Source organism: Manacus candei, unplaced genomic scaffold (genome assembly GCF_025592945.1).
Source record: "Manacus candei isolate 608988 ecotype Guabito, Panama unplaced genomic scaffold, ASM2559294v1 h1tg000028l, whole genome shotgun sequence".
Taxonomy (NCBI): domain Eukaryota; kingdom Metazoa; phylum Chordata; class Aves; order Passeriformes; family Pipridae; genus Manacus; species Manacus candei.
The window spans coordinates 41,510,463-41,527,190 of NW_026138076.1; the positions used below are offsets into that span (position 1 = coordinate 41,510,463).

The window sequence follows — 16,728 nt, forward strand, 5'->3', positions numbered from 1 at the left end:
CAAATGTTCTAAATATTCTGTTCTAAAGATCCATGTTTAATTGTTAGCCATCAGACCAGTTGGTGGGTTGGTCTTCCAAATGTTTTTATATAGCTTGAAGAATGTATATTTTGGGGTAATTCGTAGAATTGTAGTGTGGTTTGAGTTGGAAGGGACATTAAAGATCATCTAGGTCCAACCCTCCTGCCATAATTGTTTGAAATGTGATTATATTTTTTTCCTTAGAATGTACAGGTGAGCAGGGATATGTCCATTTGCTGACTACAGGCAAGCACTTGAAATTGAAAACCAACAAAAATCTTAATCAAGAGAATTTTCTTGGCATTTGTTTGAGTGATTACAGTTTAGGTATGGTTATATTGGGTTAGATAAAGGCTCCACCTTGCTTGTTGTCTGTCCTATCTCCAACTATAGACACAAAGAGATGCTCAAAAAGAATAAAATAGGACAAACAAGTGTAATACTTTTCCACTCTTCAGCTATTTTTTTCTCAAGGTATTTTCTGAATTGGATGCAATTTCTGTGTATTTGAGCAATATCAATATATTTATCCTTTGTGTAAAGAACCACCTGCATTCTTTGTTTTGAAGCTGACTCCTGCTACCAACTGCTTGTAGAAAAAGCTTTTGGCCAGGTCTGTTTGAGTAAATAAGAGGCTCCTGAAGTGTTAGAACTTAACAAGGATACTCAGACTGAGTAGGAAGCCAAAAACAAATGGAAAAAAAAATAGACATGACACTGGAAAAATCAAGTTCAAGGCAGAAATTTTTAAGGACCTTCACTTACCTGATGATGCCATATGATTAGAGACATACATTATTTTTAAGAAAGGAAATATGAGGACCAAGTAATATAAAAGACTTCTAAAATGCATCTGAAGACTGAATTAACTACATATACATGTAGCTGCAATGACATAAAATGGGAGGTACGATTACTAAAGACTATTTGCTAGACTAATCTCATTGTTGGTTATGGTCTAATGCATTTTGTTGGTGTTTGTATTTCCTAGCAAAAAGTAAATGTGGTAATTTATGAGTTTTGTTAGAGCACTTGGTACTGTCATATGAGTGATCATTAGTTGGAGTTAATTAAAAAAACCCACTGTAAAATAGATTAAAAACCCCAACATGACTCAAATGGGACAACAGGTCATGATATCAACCTTGAGGGAGATTATTAGTTTCTGAAAGGAGGGGTTTAAGACCACTACTGTTTAATGTTTTCATTTAATGATCCTTGTGCATGCAGTAAGAATGTGTTAATGAAACTTGTTGATGATATGAAATTAAAGCTATAGAGAACTGGGATATAATTTTGCTTATGGCAGAGTTGTATATAAAGTAAATGTAATATGTTATTCTATGCAAAATTATAATTCAGATTAGTTTTGAAGCACCACTTCAGGAAAGGGTATAGTACTTGCATTTTATCTAGAGTACTTGTGGAGCTGTTTATAGATTCTATTAAGGAAATAGGTGAAACAATAATGAGTTAGGAAATCTCCTTATAAGACATAGTATTTGAATAAAATGTGTTTGTTTTGTTGTAATGGTTATTTTTCATTGTAGCTATTTGTGATAATGTTTAGTGCTTCTGGTTTTTTCCCTGCTTCACTATTGAGTATACAGTGACCAAAAGCATTAAAATTAGATTATGTCTTTCAGTTACTAAACATTTATAGCCCTAGGAAATGCTGGTCAATTAAGTACAGCTTAGAACAGGTATGAAATTATTGACTTTGTTGATCTTCCCTTACAGTCCTTCCTTAGGAAAGTGCTGAAATGTGTTTTGTAGTTATTTAGTTGCATTAGTGGTTGAGTTTGAAGCTTTTAACATGTTTTTTCCCTAATACTTTTGGGAGATGGATAACTAAGATGTTGATATAATAATGCAATATGCATACTGAATGTAATTGTTTGAGAGTGAACATATACTGTGGGGAAATATTGAATGGATCATGAAAGATGAAGACCATTAGTCTTTTCTTTCAGCTATTAAAATTAGCTTTAGGGTGTGTTCAGCTGTGACTTATGAAATTGTTTAGACTAACACTTTCTTTGATGATGTCTGATATAGAGAAAAATGCTGAAAAGTGTCATTATAAATGCACTTTCTTTTCACTTTTGGCAGCCTCCATCTTCACCAATTAAATTTTCAAGTGTTATTGTGAGTTCTTTTAAAAAGCGGAACAGCAGATGGACACTGTCAGAAAAGGAAAAATTATTCTGCTTTTCTTGAGTTTTCTCACATTTAAACTAACAGAGTGGTTTGTTATCATCATGTGAAGCTAAATATTTGGAAACTGATAATACATTGAAAAAACTTTTATAGGGAGTACTTGCATATGTTATTTTGTGTAGAATATTAGAAACTAAAAGGCTTTTTTTTTTGTTGGAATAAATGCTTCTTAAAAACGCTTCAGGCAGTTACAGGCTAACTCAAAGTCATGCAGTGGTGGCCATAAGAAGGTAATAGGAGAGAACTGGGGGAAGGATGGTGGGAGAAATATTGGCAAGATATATGTAGCAATAAGGACCAATGGTGCTTCTTGATGTAGCCTCAAAAAAACCCAAAACCCCATATGTGAAGCAGAACTTAGCTGGTGCTTAGAATGCTGTTTTTTTTATTAATACATATAAACTAGTTACATCAAAAGTAATGAAATACATTTATAATTCCTGATGAAGAATGCATCGCAAATTCCAGTTATTCTACTTTTAATTCTGGCTCCTTGAAAATTGTACTACATTGTTGCAGCTTGAACGTGGTCAAACAATGTGTTGGGCCTGGAACACGTCAAGCCTCGAGAGATCAGTTACAGTCATTTCAATGCATTTCAGATTTGGAAATCTTTTTTGGGTGGGGCGGGTGGACAGGATTTAAGTTGTAAACAAACAACATTGTTCTAGTGGCTCTTGTGTGTGTCTGATCAAACCTTTGTGTCACTGACTGAGAGATAATTCTGCAACATTGAGCAGCAAAATTGTGCTATGACGCTGCATATCAAAACCTCCTACTTTCAGAAATCTGAAATTTGAAGTCTGACATATTTGCAGTTTTGCTCTTTTTGCCTGCCTTGGAGCTGATGAGGTTTTTGAAAAGAACCATAGTGATAGAAGTACTGATGTGGATAATCATTAGGATTATTTTTTTGTACAACAAGGCCTAAAGAATTAAGGAAGCTGCACATGGAACTTAACGATCTGTCTGCTGCAGAATCAGTCTTTTGTATTAGATTAGAAAAGGTGTAGAATTTAAATCAAAGCTGTATTGGTCCTGTTTTATCCAAATACCTCTACATTTATGCCAAAATATAAGGTTTACACATTTACTACCCTAATTTCCAGCTCGGTCAACTTGTTCCTATTTGGTCGAGGACTGAAAAATCTACTTTGTGTTTTTGTTAACCATTTCTCCTCAGCTTTCAAATGAGGGAAACAAGCCCCAGTGCTAGGTCAGCTGGGTTGGTTTCTTTCCACTGTGTCTCTTATGAGGGCCAACCAAAACCCACCTACGTGTTTAAGAGGTGTAGAATTTTGTGGTAATTCAGAGTTCGGCTGCGTTTAAGGAATGTGCAGTGCATGTGTGTCTGCCCCTACCATCATTTCAGTGTGTCAAAAATATGTTAAATTTTTTTTGAAACAGACTTGTGTGTTAATGGTGCAATATTTGTATTGTTAACAGATATTTTTTATGAGTAGAGGTGGCTATGGGATGCTGAAGTGAGGATTATTTTCAGCAAATATGCTAACTAGACTTGAAGCTATAAGAGAAGTTTGTGTCTGAAGAATGAACCTTGAATTAATGTAAAAACTTTCTAGCATTATCAGGGTTCAATAAGGCAAAAAGCATCAGTGAACTGGGCTAAGTTCAGAATTACCACATGACATAGCAAAAGAAAATGACGGAGTCCTTTGTGGGATGTTTTTGTATTTTCTTCTCCCCTCAACAGAATATGACCTTGAGTAAACAATCCTGTCCTGTTCCTTCATGATGGCATTCATTCTTCCTGATTAGCACACAATTAATGCCTTGTATGTTTGCTATTGCTGGTGTAAGTTGCTAAAACTGAAAAGAAAGTGTGTGATTTTTGTTGCTGAAAATGTCTCTTCTTAGTTTTGTTTTTATGCGGCTACAGTTTTCTCTTCTTTTTCCCCCCCCAGGAGTGGCAAAACTCTATACAGAAGAATGCTGGCCTTGCCTTTATTGAGCTTGTTAATGAAGGAAGGTAAGTCACAATTTTTGATAGAATCTCGGTCTTAGCTTTCAGGAACTTGTGTGGCTTGAATTTTTTTCAAAATAATTTTTCTTTTTCCTTTGTCATTTTCTTTGACCTCCACAGGCATGATTTCATATTCTTTAGTACTTTGGTTCCATTCTGAGTACGGGATTTTGCAGAATCTGAGTGCTCTTTAGTGACATTAAATATTTCGCTTATCTGTGTCTCATGGATTTTCTTTCTTCCTGTCTTTGTGTACTGGTTAATGTTGAAACTATAATTTGTATTCAGCTAATCTCTTGAGAAAGGGAATTGATATTTGAGAGACATTATAGCTAGGAATGGTAAGATAAGCCTCTGTTTCAAAAATTAGATTCCAGTTTGCTCATTCATTTCTGATCTACCTCATAAAATAGAAAGGAGTCCCTTTAAGGAAAAAAAATCTGTTAATATTGCCAATTAGTTTTATGCTCTAGCCATAACTTTATATGTGTATTACTGGAACTTATAGAAAATGACAGAGCAGGTGATGAGGCCATGCTCTTTGACTTGTAGTGACTATTCAGAACCATCAGTATTTTCTTCATTAGGAATTGAATGTTGAGGCAGACAAGAGCAATATTTACTTTTTTTCTAAGGACTTCTTTAAACGTGTCTTAATGAATTAGCTAAGGTGTGCTATAAGAAAAGCCATTTCTTTAAACCTAAATTCTGTTAGTAACTTCAGCTCATAAGAATCCCAATAGACAATAAATTTTACATGACTAGAACAGCTACTGAATTCAAAACAAAATCATTTATCACATAAGTTAATATGCTATATAAATATCTTTTTATCATTGTAGGAAAGGGGAAAATGGCTTTTTGAGAATTTTTCTCTTAAAATGTGTGGATGTTCTCAAGATACGTAAAAATAATGACCATTTTGATGGTTACATTTCAGTTTATGGTAGGAGAAACACCATTCTCAGACAGAAAAAACATTTTGCTACTAGTCTTGATCCCAAGGGCCAAGGTAAAGTAACAAGGGTGTTCAGTTACAGTGTTAAGATCTAGCCTGTAGTTGTTTCCTATTATGTGAGGCTGACCTGTCTTGACCTTCCTTACAAAATGCCCGCTATAAATTTGGCCCTTGATTAATGTTTTATTAGCATAGATAACATAGAGATCCCACACACATGTAAACCACAATGTAAGGTTCATCTGTGTAAGATGATAATCGTGAACAAATCAGTTGCTGAGACTGAGCTGTAAGTAGCAGTTACCTGGTAGCTGTTCAGCTTGTCCAGGTCAGGCTTTCAGAGAGCATTCTATCAGTAAACTGCTTGGGATTGACTGTTTTCTCTTCAGAACCTGCAGTGCCTATCACAGACAGATGGAATCACTCCCCCACCTCCATAAACAACATCAATAACCTATAGTCTGGCCTGAGCAGAGTGGTTGTCTCAGGGACAAATGATCCCTTGAAGACTGAAAAGTGTGGTTTTGGTTAGAAGAAAATGTCTAAGTAATTGTTACTTCATTTCTGGCTTGTAGCAGACTTGTGTTTTAGGTTTTTTTTGGTTTTGTTTTTTTTTTTAGAGTGGGAACGTAACTTTCATTAGGGTGAAGAGGAGAGGGGATTAATTTCTTAAGAATGGCTTTTTTTTATCTGTCTCCATTTTTCTCCATTACTGTTTAAAGTTATTGCTGAATAGGTCATTGCTGTGCTTTGTGGCTTTTCAGCATTCACTAAAATGAAACTATTATCCCTCATATGACAGGAACTATATTCTATATTTCTTCCCTTTATGCAGTTTGCATTTATTTTCCTTGGGCATAAACTAAGACTAAAACACTTCCGACCTTGGATTTTCTTGTATTTGCTATTTTTATGTATTTTTACCATAACACTATAATCTGAGAAACTCCAGAAGCTGAAATCTTTTAATTAAAACTTAAGAAAATAGATACCAATTCAGACCTTAGCTGCATGAATTCATAATAAAAGCTGAATTTTAAGTTGTTTCTAGAAGTGCACAAGAAAAGAAGAGAAGGTGGTTGAACAAAGGACAGAACTGGTACAGCAAGTAAGGAGGGATGTCTATAGGGTACCATGGCAGGAGAGCTGGAATAAATAAAATAAAATTAAGGACTGGAAGAACTGCCTAGATTTTGTGGTATCACAGAATTTCTCTTGTCTGCTGCCTTGGTGGAGAAAATCGTGGTCATCCTATAACCTCTGTAAACCAGGGATTTGTTCCTGATATTTATTTCTAGTTTTTTGGACTGACTATGCCAGAGGATATTCCAGTTTGAGATGTGTTCTACAGGTTTTGTTTATCAGGCAAATAAGACGACTGAAAAAATCTTTCTGGAAGAGGTCTGGAAGATGGGATATAAATCTCTTCTTATACTTGCTTTCAAATGTATTTTTTGGTTTTATGTGAAAGGTATCAATGTACCTCTCTCTCTCACAGCATTTGAAAGTTTTACGTTTAGGCTTGCCATGTTTTGGCTAGGATTCCCTGGACAGAAATATGTGCAGAAAGTTTGTCTCTGGGACTCATAAGGTCTGCAGTGTGTGTGCTGCACTCAGAATGTGTTGGTCTGAATTTTGTCATGTTCACAACTAACTAATGTTCACAACACACAGTTGCTCACAGGCTTTCCAGGTATATCACATCTACTTCACATATATAGCAGAATTGATTGGTTTGTGCCTAGTGAAATTTTGAATCTTGAACTGAAGAACAATCTCTGAACAGGAGGCTTTTTTGTGGAAATACAGAACTGTAAACCTACCTAAAACTGAAACACACAACCCAAGTCTTGAAGGACAGTTTACAAGCATTGTAAAAAGTAAAAAGCCTGCACAGAAAACCAGGAAGCTACAGAATAGAAGTGAAAAGGTAAAGGAGCAGGTATGGGAGAATAACTTCTTTCTGGGCAGGAAAAGAAACATCGATTTCAGTACACTGCTACACTGAACATTAAGCTGTTTTTAATAAAAAAGAGCAAGTATTGTTCGCTATTATTGTAATGTCTGGGAACGCTGTTAATGCTCTTTGAAACCTTGTTAAAAAGGTGCCTGTACCCACGGCTTCTCCACATGGTGAACCATCTGTGCAGCAGAAGTATAGGTTGCAAAATGTTTTCCTTAGCCTGCTGAACTTCTGTCAGTCTAGATTTCTTTCTTTGTGCTTGCCTTTCACCTTCAGGTCCTCCCTTTAGGGAGAGTCTGTTTTGGAGCCTGAACCTGAGAGCTTACTGATGAGGGAATTTGTTCACCAATACCATCCCTTAGGTGTGATCTAGTTCACTGTCATGGCCAAGAGACTTCAGAGGTGTCCAGATTGATTCCTTTTTTTCCACCCTGGAACTAATTATGTCTCCTCCTTCTGCACAAGATGGCCCAGCTATTATTTATGAACTTAAAAAAACCCCAAACAGCTTTGTTTTATTTCCTTGCATGCACGAATGTCGCTTTTGTTAGGCTCTTATTTCCTCTACTTGACTAGTTAGCAAACAACTCCTTTGCTCTGTGAAGGTTAAAACTCTCTCCTGTCGCTTTGATTCATTAGCACACTTTAGTGTGAAGCATCTCTTATGCTGGACCTTGTTTTCTGTATCAGTCAGTGCACTAACAAACGTACTCCAGCTCGAGACTAGGCATGACAGTTATTATCCCCTTTGGGGTGATAATGGGTTTGGCATGGCAGGGGTTGAGGGATCAGTCTCCTAAGCATGTTGCAGCAATTATTCTTTCCAATTTTCAGTTGAATAGACTCCTGAAGATGCTTAATTTTAATTTTCTCAAGTATAGTTTTCTTGGCCATCCAAAGAATTACAGACTAGTGTTCTATACATACATTTTTATACACTTGTAAATGAATATTCACACAGCAGTTGCTTTGAAAAAAATATCACATAATGTTTGGTTGAAAGATAACCTCATTAAACCCGCACAGTCTATGTTTAATTTCTTCTCCTTTGCCTTTTCAAATCCTTAACCAAACCAATCAACCCAAAACTTAAGGGATTTACAAGTTTATCCTGGAGAAGCAGAACTAATGAAGTTCGTTTTTCTGTAGCTTTTTCTTATTGCTACATTCTCTACTGTCTAATGAGTAATGAAATCTAATCAAAATTCTCTCCTCCATATCAAAAGATTTTCTAATATGTCTTTTGGTGTAGTTGAAAACAGTTTGGTTTTGTTTTTTTTTTTTCCCAAAAGGATACTTGCAAGGATTTTTGTGCTCTGTTGGATTTAAAATTATTATTTTTTGAGAAACTACAGCCTTCTATTAAAAATAATTTTTGGAATTATCCAATTAATTTAACATTTTGAGAGAAGAAGGAAGGCAGACAGCATGCAAATTTAACATCTTTAGAAAGTAAAAATTCCACCAACCAAGCAAAAAAAGGTCCCAAACCTTTCCAAATGTAACTGGTATTATTCTCTCAATACTTAACATCTAGTAGTATAAAATCTGGAATGCTGTAATCATCTATATTTCTATAGCTTTTTTTTTTTTTAAGAACTGTACTAAGAAAATTTCCATATATGTCACCTGCTGTTCCTTGTCTTAAATTGTACGTATTGCTTTTGACTGATCATAGATGCAAATATTTTTAATATTGAAATTCTTGGCAATCAAACTAGTTGGCCAATTACTTGGACTCCTTCCGAAGGGAAAATAGGGGACAGATGTCGACTGCCCCACTCGATTGTCTTTCACTCGCAGCACTGCGGTCACTCTCAAGGAATGAATGTTAGAGCCTGTGTTGCCATAGGAGCAACTCCTGTGACGGAAAATAGTTAGAAAAATACAGCTACTAATGAAAAAATGGATGATAACTGACAGACTTCCTGCATAATTGACCAGGAAAAAAAATGGTAAATGCAGTCACGTCCAAACTAGAATTGATTACTACCAGTCTGCTCCCCCCTTGCTGCAACCTCCTTGTCCTGAGATTCTGATAACACAGAACCTGCACCTTGGTCTTGATTTGTAAGAGAAAAAAAAGGGTGTTTTCCACAATTCCTTTTTATTTTTAGCAACCCATTCTGTTTAAGTGGTAGGTTTTGTAAAAGAGATTTTTGGTGATTTCTGAGTTTTTATGTTATTGGTTTGTTTTTGTAGCAGGAGAGGCTTTGTTTATGTGTGAATTTGAACTATGGAAGACCATTAGGCTAGACTTTAAAAAACATTTCAAATGTGCTGAACATCAGAAATTGTAGCCTGGATGTATTTCAAAGGCAAATAACTTGACTTGAGGTGGGGTTCTTGACACTACATGATTTTTTTTGTGTGTGCACCAAGTATACTGTGACATGCACAACCATTTTTGAAACAGTTTCTTTGTTTCACTGAATTTTGATTACTTGTGCTTGGATTTAAATTGCATCATTTGGAGTAACTGGATCTTTGTTGCAATTTAATGGGTAAGCAGAAGCTTTTGGGGAGAACTACGTCTTAATTAAAGATTAATGTAAACTTTTATTATTGGAAATAGTTACTTTGAAAGGTATGTGTGTGACAAAGGTAGGTTCTGCTTGTGAGATACGTAACTAATTTGCTGGATCTATGAAAAAGGAAATTCATAAAACACTTCTGAGTGCCTGGAAATTAAAATATTTTTTTTTAATGCAGAAGGTTTTTGGTAATATCTGCTTTTAAAAAATAAATTAATAAAATTTATGCTGCATTCTTGTGCATATTGTACTATTGCTATCTGATGGTACATTTTCAGAAATCAGAGTATGCAGTGTCTCTTGGAATGTGAACACTACAGTTTTCAGTAGGCTCTGACGTGTCCTAAGAAGCTCTCCTAGATAGAAAAGGTTGGATTGGTGTGTCCCTCCTTAGCTGTCTTTTCAAAGTACTGTTACATTTTATGCTATTGCATATCCAAGTCAGCATTTTGACGAGTCCGCACAATTTTGGGACTTTGCTTTTTTTCCCCCCTTTCATATTTTAAGGGGATAAATGTGTTCAAACTTCAGTCTTCAGGACCTTATGGACTTAGCTTAGTATTTTGAGAATTGAATAGCAGATCTGTAAAGTATGTGTTCCACAAAGCAATTTTAAAACTTCCTTGCGTCAGTAATTGCAACGCTTAACACATTGAACAGTCAGATCCCGTAAAAGATCCCATAAAGTGTGTATCCCTGCAGAACATATCTCCTTTTGAAGTTAGAGGATCTCTCATGTGGTGTGTTTATGAGGAGTGCAAGTAGGAAAACTTGCCTCTCTTGGCTGTCTCAGGGTTCACTATGATAGTGTTTGGAACATACACAGTCTCTCCCTGTAGTACTTCACGATAGATTTATGCCTAAATAGCTGTTTTAAATGTCACCTACTGTAAAGCTTTTTTCATACTTTGACTAAAATTGATAGTTGTTGGACATCAATTGGACCCAGGATTTCTCAATCTCTCACTTGCTTCTGCTTGCATATATTTTTCTGTTCCATTTTTTCCCTCTTCTACCTCCTCTTTTTTACCTGATGTTAGGAGAAGCTTAACTTTTTACTTGATCATCTAAGGATTCAGCAGTCAGAAATCAGAGAAAGAGTTCTAGCTCTGATTCTCATGGTTTTCTCTTCCATGACAATGAAAATCAGTCTGTCTCATGTATTTATCTGGAACTCCTTCTCTCAGTGGTTTAGCACTTCATTCCTGACCCAGCAAAGTATGCAAGTATATATTGAACTTCCAGCGTGGAATCCATTCCCTTGCTTGTTTTTACTAGGCTGCTCTTCTTTTCAAAGTTAATCACATGTTTTTAAATATTTTAGTCTGGAAAGAAACTGCTTAGAGGAAGTAATAAAAGTCTGTCTGAGACCTGGAATCTGGTGTGCACTGAAAGCAGATGAGTAGACCTGTTATCCAGAGTCTTTAAAATCGTAGATATCATGTCTATCTTCTACAGAACATATCCATCCACAGTCTTCTCATGTTAAGATAAGAAAAAAAAAAATCCTAGCTCAGTAGCGTGTCATAAATAAAAACAAACGAGAAGGGAATCTGGCAGGGAAAGTGAAGTGTAAATTGCCACTTTCAGCAGTATTTTGGTGTTTAATAACACTGAAAAAAATAAGCAGATGTGTGAGATAGTAGTATAAGAGAAGCATGGTCCATGGGTCTGCATACAAATGAAGCAAGAAGGAAATTATTAGACTTAGAGATTTTGTTTCAGCTTGGACGTGCATACTTTGGAAGAGAGAAGAAATTAATCTATGTGTTTACTCAGTGAAAGGCAAAGATGTCCTTTTGCTGTAGAAAAAAAGTATTTAGAGATGTTTTAGGTAGAATTTTTATTTGACAGAAGAAGAACTAATGTGATCTAGTTGCTGGGTAAAAAGTCAGGATAAAAGCAGACAAATAGTTATGACTGGGGTTTTTTTGTTTGTGTTTTTTATCTGTTTGGTTATTTTAATTGGCACTAATTACCATATTATAGAACTTCTTTGTGGGAGAACATGGTGTAAAGTATCTTTTTTTCTGGAATGGGTTGCCCAGAGAAGTTGTGGATGTGCCATCCACAAGTGAAAGTGGAAGTGTTCAAGGCCAGGTTGGATGGGGCTCTGAACAACCTGGTCTAGTGGAAGGTGTCCTTGCCCACACCAGGGGGTTTGGAACTAGACGATCTTTAATAAAGTTCATTCCAACCCAAGTCATTCCATGATGCTATGATCTTCAAACCTTAAAAAAAAAAAGTGAAGATATGCTCTTAAAAAAAAAAAAGTCAAAAAGTGCAGAAAAAGGGAAAGGTATGCTGTAACTCAAACAGAAAGTACAGACTTGATGGAGGAAGTGAAACTGTTTTGAAGAAGACATTAATGATCTGTGTAGAATCTGTGCAGGAGGCCGGAACAGGAACCAGAAAGGACCATTATGATCCTTTAAATCATGAAGTGCACTTACTGTCTTAGTGAGGCAAACATGATGTTTCTCAAGTTTTCCTTAAGAAGAAAGCATTTGTCCCTAAAAATCACCTGATCTAGGTAATACAGTTTGTAGCCTCTCCCATATGTACCAAATGTGTTGTATGTAGTTTGGAGCTGAACTAACACTTCAGCAAGAGTCAGATTCTTTTCCTTGCTTCAGCATTGGCCTTCTTGGCTACAAACAGTTGTTTCTATTGAAAGCAGTGAGCTTTCTGTTCAATGTTTTATTTACCTTTTCCATAAAAGTAGCAACTGCCAAGGTTACCAAAATTAGTGTTTAGTAGATGATTAAAACTTCATTTTAGACATATAAGCAGAGGTGTTCATTTATACAAGCTATGAGCTTGTATTGGCCTTTGATTTTTAATGGTGGCTATAGACTCCTCTCTTATATCATGCCATCATTACATTTATTTATAGATATATATTTAGTTTGCAAAGTCCCACACTTAGGGGTAATTTCAAAATAGAAATCTGAGTGGTGTGCAGTGTATGTGGATACTGTTTTCATAAAGAAAATCCAAACTGCCCTAGGTGATGATACAACTTGAATTGTTTGTTGTAAGAAAGTTAATCTAAGCATATGCAGTGTTTGGAAAAGGTGACTGAAAAAGAAGATTAAAATTTAAATTTCATAAAAGTATAGAATGAACACAACTGACATATGGTATAAACCATTATAATGTTTCATATAGACTTCATTTATGTGAGTAAATAATTTTTATCATTGTTTTGTTGAGACCTTTCATTCCTGCATTTGGGAATTTGTAAGAACAGAAGTAATTGTGTAATAATATGAATCATTTAGCTTTCTCTGAAAATAGCTTGAAGTTACCAGTAGTTGCTTATGCTAAGCTCCGACAATTCCTTGGTTGTTAGCTGTAAGAATTCTTGGTTGGCAGAAGGACAAGTTCAACTAGGATTTATCTACAAAATCATGTCTCAGTTTTATCTAGCTGACCTAGCCCTGTATGGAGTATCATAGAGAAAATGAGGCAAGTGTGTGGGAGTAGTAAGGAGAGGTGTGGATGACAGAAGTGGCAACTGATCCGTAAGAGACAAAGCTCTTTCTGACACTTGAAAGCTCTTTGTTTTCACTGGGTGCACTTCTGTTTTGAGAACGTTGTTCCTATGTGAGGGAATGTAGTTTTCTGCTTTGTTTGGAACATGTCCATCATGTCTGCAAATGTATAGCTAGTGCATGATGGGCCAACAGTGGTTACAATATAGTTTTCCTTTTTATCTACTAAATGTAAAGTGTTAGAACAATTATTATATAGGATGATTTCTTGAACAGATGAAAAAAAGTGGGACTTCTAGAGGATAATGATTGTTACATTAAAGTAGACCTTCTAGAGGATGTCTAGTAATTTTCAAAGCCTGATCAGGCTAGCAGAAGATACTGGTATAGAGAAACTCAATGAAAGTAATGGCATAGTGTTGAGCTGTGTTACATGTAAATTGTAATACATGGGTATTTATGGTCCCCCTGCATTTTTAGTCAGTTTGTACTTTGATAAAAAAAAAGTTTATTTAAAAGCTTCTGTGTCAGATTTAAATGTGCTACTGGGGATCATAGAGAAAGAGTCAGACGCCTGGAATCTGCCCAGACTATAAAACTGGTTATGCAAAATTTCTTGTTGCTGGTTTATTAGTAGATATTTATTTTAACTGAACATCATTGTAAATTGTAGAGACAGAGATTTGGGGTTTCTTTTTATGCCTTCTTAACTAGTTTATTTTCTCAATTTTATGTCATGAGAAGTTATGATATTGAATTTACATTATTGCAACAATGCTGGTTCTGCAAGTCTTTGAAAGTAAAGTCAATAATGCATGCAGATAAATTGGCAGAATTGCATGTTTGTTGATCAGCAGCTACTTCCATTCTAAAAAGTTATTAAAATAGAAAAATTAAAATAATTATAATGTGGTTTTAAAATAGAGGCTTCTCTTGTACAAGCCTCCCCAAACAGAAGGTGAAGTTGTGCTTCAAATAGTGAGTTATGCATATTTCTTTTTTCAAGACTTTATCCATGGGGAGACAGTAATCCACCAGCTTGGCTGGTTCATGAGCTCATGGCTTCACGTGGCTGTTGTGCTGCAGTTTTCCAAGCCTTGTAATGAGAGGGGCAGTGAACAAATGGGTTGTTCTGCCTCTGGATTTCTTCTCGTGGGAGTAGGCTTGTGACCTGCAAGTCTACTGCAAGTGTGGAATTCTCAATGGCGTTGGAAAAGAGAGAGCAGAGCATGGATGTTCATACTTTCAAATATACAGTTAGAGATAGGTGGAACCTTATTTCAGATAAATAAGTTATTTGGGATAGAGCTAACATTGTATGCATTAGAAGACATCCTGCACAATAAATCCTGTGCTTATAAAGGCAGGCTCTTATTAGACTATGAACTTGTGGAAATGTACTTTAGCTTATGTGTGCAAGGCAAACAAATGATTTTATGTTCTGCTACTCTTTTTCTATAATTGAAAACCTTAAGAAAAAAGCTTTAATAAGAGATATTTTTAAGAACTAATTAGTAGAACGTGTAATGGATTTGTCTGGTGTATCTTTGAGTGATCCTATGGAAATGTGCACCTTCTAAAAGAGTGTTTACTCCTGTATAGGCAGTTTTAACTATGAATCCCAGTGTAACTAATTAAAAAGGAAATGTTTTTAGTAACAATACGTGAACTCACAGAATAATTGGGTTGTAATTCAATCTGTCAGCTCTTATGCCATTCATAAACTCAGGGTTTATGAAGGCCTCAGAAATCTCAGATTGAATTACAGCTTTTTTCTGTACATAACCTGGAACAATGTATATCTTAGCATTTCATTTGTGAGACTGAGAATGTTTATAATCCTGAAAATATTACTTAAACGTCTACTTAGCATAAAATTTCAATTTTGCATTTGGAGAAAAAAACTATATTGCATTGCAATTCACAAATTTTAATTTAGACTTTACATCAGTTACGTTAGAGCTTTAACTGTGGATGTTTATATGCATAAGCTGCTTACTTTTCTTTATATTGTGGTATGTGTATGTGAAATGTTTTCTTACATATTTCTGTTTCAGGTAAAACAAATGACTGTCTAGAGTGTTTACATTTTGTTTAATACTTACTTTGGTTTACTGTTGAAATACAATTTTACTAGTTGCCAGAGTATTACCCCTCAACCTTATTTATACCATTTTCTTAACACAATAAAGTCAGCTAGGAGAGCTCAAAATATTTGTATATATGCTGTATTTACAGATTTTTTTTCGGACTTCATTCTCTCAGGGCAGTTCTTAAATATTCTCTGTCCTCAGGCTGCTGAGTCAAACCATGAAGGACCATTTGGTACGAGTGGCTAACGAAGCAGAATTTATCTTGAGCCGACAGAGAGCAGAGGACATCAACCGCCATGCTGAATTTGAGGTAAGAAATGAAATCCTTTTGAAAAAAAACAAAAAAACCAGAGGAACCCCACAAAAACCTAAAAAGCCCACTGGGTTTGAGGATTCCAGTGTGTGATATGGGCTTTTCAAGCACAGGAGGTTCCATTCTGAGAAGTGCTTTGCAGTCATAGGGTGATTTGTTAAGTTTGCCAATAACTTTGATGGAAAACCAGGCTGAGTGGAACAGCTCAGAACTTGTTGAAATCTGCACACCCTAGTTTGTAGGGGAAATAATTTTATCATAGCAATACTGCTCTGTTCCATTTAGCAAATATCACTGTATATGTTAAAGCTGCTTAGCATCACAGTCAAGATAGAGCTGAAAAAAACCCCAGCTTTACTGAAGATAGATGGTAGCAGCCTGTGAAGTGCAAAATGAGAAATTACTTTTTTTTCTTTTTGTATCATTTGCTATTTGACTTAATCCCTCTCTAAAACCATTCTCCTTATGTTTTACATGCCTCTGTGTGGTTTTGTTATGTTTTCATATTTTCACCCCAATTAAGGGATTCTAAAGTGAAATGATGGTCTTTTTTTTGTAATGAACTTGTATTATTTGTAATAAAATACAAGCCTTTTTTCTGAATCACTTTGGTCATACCTCCAATTTTGGATCTCAGTTACATTACATATCCTTTCTCTGTGCTTTAATTATTGGGCTAAATGAAAATAAAGCTAAATCTCACTAAATTCACTAATATTCTACTTAAAGTGTACTTAGTCTTTCTTCTGACATGTGATACTACTTGTGGTTTTGTTTTTAAAATGAAGCATTAAGAGATTGAAGGCACATTTGTGCTTAACGTATTTTTAAACTGTTTTTCTCTTAAATCTCTACTTGAAAAAATACTCCCCAAAGATGAAAGCATATTTGTCTTAGACAGTGCTTATGTTCTAAAGGTCATCTGTGTTGGCCCCAGGATTCAAGCTGTGCGTTGTTTAATAACATATCTACACTTCATCTAGAGCTAGTTACCCCCTCCTGCAAACAGAGATGCTGTAAGATATCTACAGTACCATTTTGCAATGGTGAAATAGCAGGCATGTTTCATTTATTACATCAAGGGGTTGGCGACAGTCCTGTGGAGATGAAAAGTGCATCTTTTTACTTCGTTGCCCGATAGTCAC

The 16,728-nt window shown here is 35.5% G+C and overlaps 1 protein-coding gene across 3 annotated transcripts in view; it reads left to right on the forward strand.

Annotated features, from left to right (window-relative positions):
- LRBA (LPS responsive beige-like anchor protein) overlaps positions 1-16,728 on the forward strand; it is a 401,405-nt gene that overhangs the window by 126,268 nt on the left and 258,409 nt on the right. For all 3 annotated transcript variants that reach the window (XM_051790889.1, XM_051790891.1, XM_051790890.1), the window contains exons 35-36: positions 4,167-4,231; positions 15,472-15,580. In XM_051790889.1, the coding sequence (XP_051646849.1) occupies positions 4,167-4,231; positions 15,472-15,580 (174 nt within the window). The remainder of the gene's footprint in view (positions 1-4,166; positions 4,232-15,471; positions 15,581-16,728) is intronic.